The 13,441-nt window shown below is 44.3% G+C and overlaps 1 protein-coding gene across 1 annotated transcript in view; it reads right to left on the minus strand.

The window, feature by feature from the left end:
• Positions 1-8,334: 8,334 nt before the first annotated feature.
• Positions 8,335-13,441, minus strand: part of LOC147014671 (FRAS1-related extracellular matrix protein 2-like) — a 171,599-nt gene continuing 166,492 nt past the window's right edge. The window contains exon 24 of the mRNA XM_085850663.1: positions 8,335-13,123. Within this exon, the coding sequence (XP_085706789.1) occupies positions 12,599-13,123 (525 nt within the window). The 3' untranslated portion in view covers positions 8,335-12,598. The remainder of the gene's footprint in view (positions 13,124-13,441) is intronic.

The raw sequence follows: 13,441 nt of genomic DNA on the forward strand, positions 1-13,441 counted from the left end.
TTCAGCTTCCTAATCTCTCAAAGGATGGCTGAGATGTCATCCAGACGTACAAACAACCAAGAAAACAAACAAACAGAGTAAAAACTGAGGACTCCCTTCCTTCAGCACCCAGCTATGACATCATTCATCGGCTGTATATGGGAATTGGAAGGAGCAGTGTACAAAAATACTCTTTATAGCCAAATCACTTGGTCACTATCATGTCCAAATATCAGCTTCCGAGCTCAAAGGATGGCCGAGATATCGCCCAGACAAACAATCAAACAAACAAATGAAAAATCACTCATCAAGTGACACTTGGCCAAACGGAATAGTACTCGGTAGAGCACATACCCTCCGCCAGGCTGAACAGCTTACATTTGTATGCCACTGATGGGTCAGATCTGAATCCAGACCTTAACCAAAATCGAATCGGCTTGTTCTTGTCACTTAACCAACTCACCCCCTGAGTTTTGTCATAACTCATCCACAACCTTTTTTGAGATATCATGCAATATCGTTTTTTGCCCAATCTCTCAATGGTGAAGATTCATTGAAGAATTAAATAATTCTTGTATCTGGATCCGGATTCGGATCTTCACCAAAATCGAATCAATTAATTCTTGTCACACACTCAACATGTCCACCAAGTTTCATCCAAATCCGTGCACAACTTTTTGAGATATCATACAATATAGTTTTTAGCCCCATCTCTCAATGAAGAATCACTTAAAAATGGAATTGGGAAGGAGCGGTGTACAATACAAAGGAAAACGGAGGAGGATGAAGAAGAATGGTTGATAATAGAATCGGTCGAGGGAGCAACAAAATTTCGTGTCATGGCTTCGCACTATAAATAGTAGTCGTTATAGTAGTGATTAATGTTAATTGAACGAGTTCTATAAGATGTATAAAATGGGGAACCACAAGTTTTGGTTTATTGTTTGTAATCTTAAGTAAAGCTATACATAAACTTTCAGGGATCCCTGGTAAGGCAACTACATTCTCTTCTTTCCTATGGAGATACTTCTTTACCATGCAAACGTCAACATCTGGGAAGCTGCCCCTTTTCTGGGTCCACCAACTTAGGCTTTGAACGAAGGCTTCAAACTCTTCCAACTCCTCTCCACCCAAATCTTGGTCATCAATCTGGGTCTGTTTGTCTGCCGATTATCCTTTACTCCAGTGGACAAGCTCAATGAGTTGCCCATCACCTCGGACACGTCTCTTCCGACACCATGGGCCCTTAGTTACATCTTTCTCAAAACACAATCGATTAAGCCCTATTGATATTTTCCACGAGTGATGCTTTATCGTACTAGAAGCATGTTGGAATGTTTCCCAGAATTCCAGCCACACCGTTGTGGATGACTCCTTGCCCTCAGAACAACTTGGGATGGCCACTAAAATGCAACCTATGAAAAGACAGTGTTATATCCAAAGTCCACACAACCACATCAAAAAAGTAAACTTGCAAGAAATGTTCCCTCATTTCATTACGAAGTTAAATACTTTCCCTTCCATTGTAGCACAGCATTAAACAATCTGTGACAAGACAGCAGTCACTTCCCCCAAACTCAGTGGCTTTGTTAGACTCATCTAAAAGTGCTGTGCTGTGTCTTGTGTATTCGTCTGTATGTCCATGTTTGTGTGGCAGCTCCACTACGATGTAGTATGATACAATCTGTGACTCTTCCTTCCAATCCTCATGTAAGTGGCTTCAAAATCATTTTCTTTAACCTTTGACTCCAAAAGCTTCACCTTTTTTGTTATTGGCTATAAGGCTCGTCACATAGGTGTTGTCACACACACACCTGGACGTACAGACAAATACACGAGACTGACAGCACAGCACTGTTAGATGAGACAAACACAGCCACTGAGCTTGGGAGAAGTGTCGTCACTTCCTGGGGCACTCTGGGTACCAGCGACGCAACAACAATGGCGCCGCATTTCTCGCCACGTTCAGCAGGGCATTTCCTAAGGAGGAATTTCCTCCTTCCCATGGATGCCAACCTATGGTTGTTTGTCCTTGCTCTTATCCTTTTGAAATGTTCGTCAAGCAAAGGAACATCAGGTACCATTTTAAAACTCTTTGTGGTTGTTTGTCCTTGCTCTTATCCTTTTGAAATGAACATCAAGCAAAGGAACAGCAGGTACCATTTTAAAACTCTTTTGTATGATTTGGCCAGGCTTTGAACCATTGACCTCCCAGAGTCCGAGCGGACATTACCATTTCATAAGGTTGGTAATAATAGCACAAGCTTTGATGGACCGAATGGCCTCCTCCTGCTTCGAAGTCCCCTTGTAAGGGAACTCGTATTGTGATTTTATGACTTGTCCAGGTGGATAAGACGTGAAAGGAGCAACTTTGCATTTGTCGTGCCGAGTTGCAACGACACAAGCAGCAAATGTCAGATTGGAAGTTATGTCACGTTATAGGCGACCGGCTCGGTGTAGTGAATCGTTAAGCTCTTATCACAGTGGGACATCGTCCATGCAAGGACGTACTCTGTGAAACGCACATCATAAATCTGTCACTTACTGCAAATTCTAGTTTGAATGGCCAAAGAAAATTGATTTGCTCATCATGGATGAGCCATAGATACCCATCCCACACATATGTCAGTGTTGTTAAGTGAACAATATTGCTTTCCTGCTTTTTATAGAAATTCATTACACTGGTGTGCTGGTGAGGCTGCTTTGCCAGCAACTTAGAGGTTGTAGGTTCGTCTTGATCAAATATTTGGATTCCAAAAATCCCAGAACTGAGCTCGTCTCAGAGGAATTACCATATTGCTGTGGAATTGTCAAAAACCCATCTGGCTCACTCATGACCTTCAGGTTCGAGTGGGTGAACCGCTCTGCTTGCTCTGGCTTCCAGGCGGTGCTGGTCCATGCTTGTTTTTTTTTTCTCTCTGCAAGTGTGAGATTCATGGAGGAAAGTTAATTTGACAGTGCACTGGAAGGAACAACAATTGGGCACAACCAGCAAGGTGATATGAACAGGAATGGTGTGTGTATTATATATATATATATATATATATATATATATGTATATATATATATGTATATATAAACAATTGACCCTTCCCACGCTCATCGAGCCATAGAAGCTGCATAAAGCAACCCAAGAAGATCTATACAAGGTAATCACTACGCTCTTTTGAACCTTTTCCAGAGTTCCTCAACAACTCAAAAGATGGTCACACATAGTACACACATGAAAATCCCAATGCTACACTCCCCTCAGGTACCGGACCGGTTTCATCCCTTATTGGTGAATAATCAGTGATAGCGCTGACAGCAATGCATACCAATGGCATCCCAAGCATGCACCACGTGCAAACGTCAAAAGCAGTCAATACAGAAAGAAAGACCCACCCGCATCTCTCACCTGTGAATGGAAGGAATAGCCAACCAGCTCTCACCTCATCAACTAAACCTTGGTGGCTCGGATTATATAAACAATTGACCTTAATTAATATAAACAAATGAATAAACAAAAGGTCAATTATTTATATAATCCTAGCCACCAAGGTTTAGTTTAGGTGAGAGCTGATTGGCTATTACCTCCATTCACAGGTGAGAGATGTGGGTGGGTTTACACACACACACACATACACATACACACACATACACATACACATACACACACACACACACACACACACACACACACACACACACACACACACACACACACACACACACACACACACCCACTGATATGAAAACAAGAGAGAAAAGTTGTTCTTGAAAACAACTGAAACCAGCTAGTAAGTGTGTTTGGTTAGCAAGGGGGTAATGAAGATCATGGGTGAGGTTAGAATATGACATTAGGTGGCAGTGTACCACCTGCTTGAAGCCATGGAGGGAAGAGTGGGAAATAACAGCCCTTAGAAGCTGGTTCCATTGAAGGGAGAAGTGAGGAATAAGAGTTGAAACATGCAGTCAGCCTGGATTTTGGAAGTTTAACCAGGAGGGAATTACTGGAGGAACAGGTGCATCCTGGAGGTGTTGGGGTGGGCCCGAAGACAGAGAGAAAAGGGAGCAAAATTGGAGAAGAGACAGTTAAAAAAAAACAGACCATCAACCTGCCTGTGATGCGAGAGCAACAACCTTGTGCTTCAGCCTCATCACGAGAGATTCCAATAATCATGAGCACTTTATATTCCACAGAATCCAGGGTAGAGAGATGTGATGTTGGAGTGCCAGCCTATAAGGGAGAGCAGTACTGCATTGAGCTATGAACAATGGCCTTATATACCGTGTCGTTATGGTTTTCCGAGGACAGACTTCAAATTGACGAAGGAAACCCAGTCTACCGCTGGCTTTGGAGGTCATCTCTTTTGTGGTTGGCCAAGGAGAGGTCATGGTTGATGGTGAGGCCAAGATAGTGGGGCAGATAACAGCAATTTTTGAGAGGAATCGTGCAAATGATGATACAAGCATCAAATTTGGCACATTTGTTCTCCAGGGGATTCTAATCAAATCTGCCTGATTGGCCATTTGAAAATCCAGATTTTGAAAAAAAAAAACTTCAAAAAAGTCAAGATCACGAATCAATGTTGGATGCTGGCTGAGATTGGTGAATGTTTCAGAAACATCATCAAAGACGTTCCAAGTCTGCCATGCAGTTTTCTTCCCTTTACCGTGGAAGGCAGACACGTCACATCCAGTGAACGACGCCACATCCAGTGAACACATGGAAGTATGGGATCCCTCTCGCTTTATCAGGCCCTATTGCAGAAACTACCTCATGGACTGGAATCCATCACGCCTTGGCTCCTTGGCCAAAGGCAATCCACATGTTTTTAGGACCTAGTTCCTGTAAGGATGGCAGTACAGATATTGCTATGACTAGTACGTCCGTGTCTTTAGCCTTAATGATAATGGACTTGCTACCATCCGTCGTTGCATCCCTGGCGTGTACAAATATTCGAGTATCAGCTTATTCATGATAATGACTGTGCTTGTCGTCTGTGCTTCACACATCTTTTCTGCAAAGAAGTGAAACAGCTCAATCTTGTTGCTGTCATCTCGAAGAAAACTTCGCCAGTTACTTGGGGTCTTACTGGTTCCTGTCACTCTTCTTCTGATTCCTTGCCCCCTTTTCGACCTTGCCTCAGACTTGACTTCTTGTACACATCAAACACGACGTCCACCCTCTCGTACCTGGCACCATAGGATTCCACCTTTGTGATGATGTCTTCTTTAGCATAGTCATTAAATATCTTTGAAGTAAGCCTGGTGTTGGCGCAGTGGTTAGGGCAGTGGCTTGGGACCCAAGAGGTCCTGAGTTCAAGCCCCGTTGGGACACTGAATTAATATATGTATGTATATCTAGATATAGATATATATATATATATTCATACACCAAGTCGAAAACACCAGGGGGTTGACTCAGCCTGCCATCCTTCTGAGGTCGGCGAAATGAGCACCAGTTGTACTGGGCCCGGTGTATGCCCCGGTTAGAATAGGTGTACCATATCCCTGTGTGTCGTAAGAGGCGACCAGGGTTGCGTCAGGAAGGGCATCCAGCGTAAAAACCTATGCCAAATCATTATGCAGACAACAAAACGAATTTCCATACCGGATCGGTCGAGGCCCGGGTTACCAACGGCCGCCACCGGTACCGGTGGTCAGCAGGGTACCAGTGGAAATTGTGCTACTGCTGGGCGAAGGAGGAGAAGGAGACGGGGAAGGCGAGTCAGGAGGCAGTGGGAGAGGGGGAAGGGTAGAAGTGTGGAGGTGAGAGTTGGAACTCTGAATGTTGGGACGATGACTGGCAAAGGGCGAGAGTTGGCTGATATGATGGAGAGAAGAAAGGTGGACATACTATGTGTACAAGAGACCAAGTGGATGGGGAGTAAGGCGAGGAGCATTGGAGGTGGTTTCAAACTGTTCTACCATGGTGTGGATGGGAGGAGAAATGGTGTCGGGGTAATCCTGAAGGAAGATTATGTCAAGAGGGTATTGGAGGCGAGGAGAGTGTCTGACCGAGTGATGAGTGTGAAGTTGGAAATTGAAGGGGTGATGATGAATGTCATCAGTGCATATGCCCCACATATGGGGTGTGAGATGGAATATAAATAAGATTTCTGGAGTGAGTTAGATGAAGTGGTGGAGAGTGTATCCAAGGATGAAAGAGTGGTGATTGGAGCAGATTTCAATGGACATGTTGGGGAAGGGAATAAAGAGGATGAGGAGGTGATGGGGAGGTACGGTCTCAACAAGAGAAATGTGGAAGGGCAAATGGTGGTAGAGTTTGCAAAAAGAATGGAAATGGCAGTGGTAAATATGTATTTCAAGAAGAAGGAGGAACACAGGGTGACATACAAGAGTGGAGGAAAGTGCACACAGGTGGATTACATCTTAAGTAGGAGATGCAACCTGAAAGAGATTAGTGACTGTAAGGTTGTGGCAGGGGAGAGTGTAGCTCGACAGCATCGATTGGTGGTCTGTAGGATGACTTTAGAGGTGAGGTTGGGGAAGAGAGTGAGGGCTGAACCAAGGACCAGATGGTGGAAGCTGAAGGAGGAAGACTGTTGCGTGAAATTTAGGGAGGAGGTGAGACAGGCGTTGGATGGTGGTAAAGATGGGTGGGATGATTGGGCAACGACAGCAGAAGTTGTGAGGGAGATAGCTAGGAAGGTACTTAGTGTGACATCTGGACAGAGGAAGGAAGATATGGAGACTTGGTGGTGGAATGAGGAAGTACAGGAAAGTATAAGGAAGAAGGGGTTGGCGAAAAAGAAGTGGGATAGTCAGAGAGATGAAGAAAGTAGGCAGGAGTACAAGGAGTGGCGTCGAAAAGCAAAAAGAGAGGTGGCAAAGGCCAAGGAAAAGGCATATGACGAGCTGTATGAGAAGTTGGATACAAAAGAAGGGGAAAAGGATTTATACCGATTGGCAAGACAGAGGCACCGAGCTGGGAAGGATGTGCTGCAGGTTAGGGTGATAAAGGACACAAATGGGAATGTGCTGACGAGCGAGGAGAGTGTGTTGAGAATGTGGATGGAGTACTTTGAGGAGCTGATGAATGAAGAAAATGAGAGAGAGAGAAGGTTGGAAGAGGTGGAGATAGTGAATCTGGAAGTGGGGTGGATCAGTAAGGATGAAGTGAGGACTGCTATGAAGAAGATGAAAAGTGGAAAGGTGGTTGGCCCAGATGGTATACCACTGGAGGCATGGAAGTGCTAAGGAGAGATGGCAGTGGGGTTGTTAACCAGATTGTTTAATAAAGTCTTGGAAAGTGAGAGGATGCCGGAGGAGTGGAGATTAAGTGTACTGGTTCCGATTTTCAAGAATAAGGGTGATGTGCAGAGCTGTGGAAATTACAGAGGGATAAAGTTGTTAAGCCACACCATGAAGTTGTGGGAAAGAGTCGTGGAAGCTCGGTTGAGAGGAGAGGTGACGATCTGTGAGCAGCAATATGGGTTTATGCCAGGAAAGAGCACCACTGATGCGATGTTTGCTCTGACAATGTTGATGGAGAAGTATAGGGAAGGCCAGAAAGAGTTACATTGTGTGTTTGTGGATTTAGAGAAAGCTTATGATAGGGTGCCAAGAGAGGAGTTGTGGCATTGTATGAGGAAGTCGGGAGTGGTGGAGAAGTATGTGAGGATCGTGCAGGATATGTATGAGGACAGTGTGACAGCGGTGAGGTGTGCGGTAGGAATGACGGACCAGTTTAAGGTTAAAGTGGGATTGCACCAAGGATCGACTCTGAGCCCTTTCCTGTTTGCAATGGTGATGGACAGGTTGACGGACGAGATCAGACTGGAGTCTCCATGGACTATGATGTTCGCGGATGACATCATGATCTGTAGGGAGAGTAGGGAGCAGGCTGAATCGAGCCTTGAGAGGTGGAGGTACGCACTGGAGAGAAGGGGAATGATAGTCAGTAGGAGTAAGACGGAGTACATGTGCGTAAATGAGAGGGAGGGTGGTGGTATGGTGCGGTTGCAAGGAGTTGAGGTGGGGAAGGTGGATGGGTTTAAATACTTGGGATCAACTGTCCAAAGTAACGGAGAGTGTGGGAGAGAAGTGAAAAAGAGAGTGCAGGCAGGATGGAGTGGGTGGAGAAGAGTTGCAGGAGTGATTTGTGACAGAAGGGTAGCTGCAAGAGTGAAGGGGAAAGTATATAAGACGGTAGTGAGACCAGCTATGTTGTATGGTTTGGAGGCGGTGGCACTAACAAAAAGACAGGAAGCGGAGCTGTAGGTGGCAGAGTTAAAGATGCTGCGATTCTCATTGGGAGTGACGAGGATGGATAGGATAAGAAATGAGTATATTAGAGGGACAGCGCAGGTAGGACGGTTTGGAGACAAAGTGAGAGAGGTGAGATTGAGATGGTTTGGACATGTGCACAGGAGGGAAACGGAGTATATCGGGAGAAGGATGTTGAAGATGGAGCCGCCAGGCAGGAGGAGAAGAGGAAGGCCAAAGAAGAGGTTCATGGATGCGGTGAGGGTGGACATGCGGGTGGTTGGAGTGTCAATGGAAGATGTGGAAGATAGAGCGAAATGGAGACGGTTGATCCACTGTGGCGACCCCTAACGGGAGCAAGCCGAAAGAGGAAGAAGAAGATTAAATATCTTTGAAGTGCGTGGAGGTAGGGCATTGATAAGTGCTGAGTCATCAATGATGACTGCATCTCCCCTTGGTTCTCTGTCTGGGATGTTCACTTGCGCTTCAAGAATTTCAGCCAGCTGTGACTTCAAATTATTTTGAAGTTTTTTTTTTTTTTTCAAAATTTGGCTTTTCAAATGGCCAATCGGGCAGATTTGATCAGAAAGCCCTGCAGAACAGAAATGCCAAATTTGATGCTTGTATCATAATTTGCACGATTTTCTACTATCTACTACACTAAGAAGTTCAAGAGACTATACTTGCTCCAGTGGCTGAACATGGAAACAGACAGGTGGGTTTATTTGATGATCCTTTCAGAGTGACAAGTGAGATAGTGAGATTTTCCAGCATTGAAGGACATGTTCCATTGATCAGATCAGCATCGAATCGATACTTTATTGTTGACTCTTAACTAACATTCAGGGAAACTTGGGATGAACACAAAATACTACTGGAAGAAAGGAAAACACAATAAAGGGAATTTGCCATGAATCTCTTTCACTGTAGAGTCTAATCTGACTAAAACTACCATCCTGGTGCAGGGGAGGGGGGTGCTGCACTTTGGAGCAATAGGAGAACTACTTTAAATTCTCTGCCAAGGGATTAAATTGTTTAGGAAAGTTAATTATTATAAGTATGTGGATGTCGTTGGATTAAGTTAATGATGAGAAAGAGATTGATACATCAAGGTAAACTAAACGGATTTAATGTATCATTGGGGCATAGATATGGCACAGCATCGGCCTGATGGACGATTTCACCTCCTCCTGTGCCTCGACTTTCTTCCACTTAGTGAGTGAAGTTTACAAACTGGTCATGACCAGTGGAAGAGTTATAGAGGTTGCACTGTTGCCCCACTAACGAGTCAGTAAAGTGGTTAAATAGCTCAGAAGCTGGAGAAGGTTTCAGCAGAGAATGCAAAACCAAGTTTTCCTCGGTCTTCAAGGAAGTACATAGACTGGAAGGCTTTCTTGCGTGCCTTGATTGAGGACATACTCCTACAACATGAGAGGACAAAGAATGTCGCAGAGAAGATTTATTTATTTATTTTAATTTTAAAGACTCAGCAACGATCTGATAGGAGAAACCTTAATCATGATCTTCTGCGTCGAGAAGATTTGAAAACACCTTCCACAGATCCAAATGGGCCAACCTTTGTAATGTGAGCTCCTGGCCATACAAGTTTGTCCAGAGTCATGGTGAGCTCAATCAGAATTAAATTTTAAAAAAGCATTGGATTCCCATTTTTGATGTCATACAATGTATATACACTGCTGAAGCAGACATATTTATTCAAGTTTGACAAAGTCTTGCATTATCAAATGCTGTGTGTTGGCGGGATAGCCTCGAGGTATGCACACTCATCTCTGAACTGTTCAGCCTGGGTTCAAATCTTGAACCAGCTATAAACTACAACCTGGTGTTGAGGCATCAGTGTGTGTGCGTGTGTGCCTCGGATGGACGTTAAACTGGGTCTCCCGCCTGCCAGCATTTGTCCGTGGATGCTAAAGATCACACGGTGTTCTCCACGGTGAGTTGGCGAGTTATCACCAGCACCCTGAACAAATTCCCCATTCCTGCTCTAACCGATAGGGGGTGCTGCATCAGTGGCACAGCCATGCCCCAGCAAAATGATGCCACCTGCAACCATGTACTACATTCGAAAAAAGATCAAAAGCTTCCACACATCAGTTTGGTATTTTGACCTGGAATGACAGCGACATAGCTTATGACAGTGACATTATCTCCTTGTCATCATCAACATCATCATCAATGTATTCTTTACAGAGCGTCGGTTCTGCCAAGGGAATCTCTTGGTCAGGGTCACCACCCCCGACGGGTCGCCACTCTGACGACGTAGGTGACATTATGCGATTGTGATCATTTCAATTTTTACAAATGAATTAAAGTATTGCAAACAAAAATGAAATGTACACAGTTTGAAATGCATGTTATATTAACGTGCATGCCATTTCCTTCTTCCACGTGTGAGCATCATATAACATGCCACACTTGAGTGTTTGTCATTATTTAGCACCAACTCCAATGCCAGGTGGATGATACAAAGTGCACGCTTCAATGTCGTTTGCAGTCAATGCCGTGGTCTCTCGTCAAAACGAAAAACCTTTGAGATTAATTTTTATAGTCTAATTTGTTACTCGCGAAAACGAAGATTTGAAAGTATATTGGTTGGTCCGGTCTGTTATTCTGTCTGTCTGAATGCATGTCAATCGCCTACTGGTCGCAGTTTTACTCTTAACCACCTGGAAGATGTGATCACAAGCATGAAGTCCATTGTTTGAGGTCAAACGGTTAAAGTTCAAGGTCACATAAATCTTTGCACCCTTTAGACTGCTTCGATCCCTTTCCCTTAAATTTTTGGACCCATTGGACCCTCTTTGGACACTGACTCTTCACACCCATTTTGACCTGTCACTACGATTGGAAAATACCCTTTAGATCTTTATACCCCATTACACCTCTTAGGCCTTTAGACCCCTTATACACGCTTTGAAATACTTAAACCCTTTCGACCTTTGCACCCTTTAGGCACCTTAGACCTGTTAGACCAGTTTAGACGCACACCACAAAAACATTTATAGTCTTCTTGTTGGTTCACGAGTCAGTAAGTGACCACTATATTCGTTATGGGTGTCTGTCTATCTTTCCCAAGCATAGCTCCGTGGGTTTTGATCCGATCCTGATAAAATTTTGGTGGGAGGTTTGTATCATGATCTAGTTGTGTTTTCCTGAGAATGGGCATGCTGCGCCCATTATGGGTGGAGCCACGCCCAAAAAACATGTGTTTTTACGGGGTAGCCGATTTCAAGTTACATCTTCTCCGAGGGGGTTTGTCAAATCTGGCAGGGGTTTCGGTATTTGGTTAGCCCAATGGCACCTGCATAGCCCCAAGGAGCTCGATTTTCATTTTCGTTCCAAGGTCAAGGTCACAAGGTCACGAACTTAGAAAATGTCAAAAAAATCTATAAATTGGGCATCGAGCTCCTAGGGTTTTCAATTGTTTCGAATGAAAGTTGGTATGCAAGTAGTGCTCTTTGAGTACTACAACTTTCATCATTTACGTTTTTCCCGATTCCCGTCAGTTTGCCCGTAGCGTCCCCTCGAAGGTCAAAAAATAAAAAAGGCGAACCGTGTACATTGCTCGTGAACCATCGCCGTCTCCAGACTTGTAATACACATACTTTTTTCAGCAAGTAATGCACAAACTCGACCCTCCTGGTTGGGTACTTTATTAGTTTGAACAGAACTTGCATATTGGGTCACTGAATTGGTTCACCAATCAAAACCTGGAAGCATATTGTTTATTTGGATTTCCCAAGTATTGTGCTATGCATTATTTGCTTGTTTTTGTATTATTATTTATTTGCTTGTTTTTGGTATTATCATGTCATAATTAATCAAAAAAATGTTTCATCTTTATGAGAGCCTGTTACAAAACACCTCATATCGCTCAAATTAACTTGTGTTTTTGAACTTGCTCCAACAAGGAGGTGAACTTAGTAGAAAAGAGGTTCAATGTGTTTTGCTTATTACAGCATCATTCGTATTTAGCACCGATAATAATCAAACCCAACATTCTCACAGGAACCATGGTCTCAGCATCGCGTTTGACTTGTAGTTCTCCGCAATTTGTTTTTAACTTTCCTCCTCTTCTCCATTTCTTCCTCATTTCCCGTTTCATTTTGTGAAACTGAAACGGTGGCTTTCCTACAATGACCCTTGAACACCACCACCGTTGCCAACAACAACAACAACAACAATGAAAACCTTCCTTATCAGCACTTTACCTATGAATTGTCCATTAGCAGTAACAATGGAATGGGATCCAGTTTTACACAACCTGCATCATCAGGCCCCTTGTACCGTTGTGTGCTGGGAAAAAGATGCAGATGTGGGATACTGTCAACAATTTCCAACCAAGCACCATAAGCTGGTTGAGCATTCTTTAGGATGCCTTTTTCTAGACTTCTGTGCTGTCCACGGTGATGTGTGGTCGAATCGGGACTGGTTTCGACTGGTCGGCCCTCCTGGTCTTCACATGTCCACCCATTGCATTTTGCCTTCTTCTCTGCTGGCGTATCACAACAGCCGTGACCATTGTAACGACGATTGCCAGAATCAAAAGTGCCACAGCCACGAGTATAGAGGTACCAATGGCCTCCGATGGCTGTTGCTCTGCTGGTAAGATTTTGGAGATGCCATCAAAAGGAAATGATATCTCTTGACCATCGGAGCCCTTGCGAATAGACCTTTCTAACATCACATGCTGCATGTTAGTGCCGCGTTGGTCTTCCACACCAATATACTGCACTTCCTGTGGAACAGTGTCACCGAGGTAATCACGAGGCGCTCGCACATGGCCCCCAGCAACAGCTACAGAATGATGGATATTGTCCAAGCTGCGTTTATCGATGCCACGGCTGGCAGCCGAGTGCGCTCGCATTGTGTAGACAGCATGGATGTACCACTCACGGCCTGCTTCGACCTGCAAGAGGACAGAGGAAGGAAAGCATCAGGAATAATGAAGGGCGGGAAGTTTTGGGTTGAGGCAAATACTTCAATAGATAGACAATTGTTAAGTTTGACACACACACACACACACACACACACACACACACACACACACACACACACACACACACACACACACACACACACACACACACACACACACACACACACACACACACACACACACACACACGATCACCTCCACAATGTCTTCTTCTGTCTCGAGTTGTCTTGCGTGGCTTTATAAACTATTTCTGATCTCATCTCGCATCCAGGTTTGGCCAACAACACA

The sequence above is a fragment of the Eptatretus burgeri genome, chromosome 13, assembly GCF_056783735.1.
Source record: "Eptatretus burgeri isolate ZD-2024b chromosome 13, Ebu_testis_v1, whole genome shotgun sequence".
Lineage (NCBI taxonomy): Eukaryota > Metazoa > Chordata > Myxini > Myxiniformes > Myxinidae > Eptatretus > Eptatretus burgeri.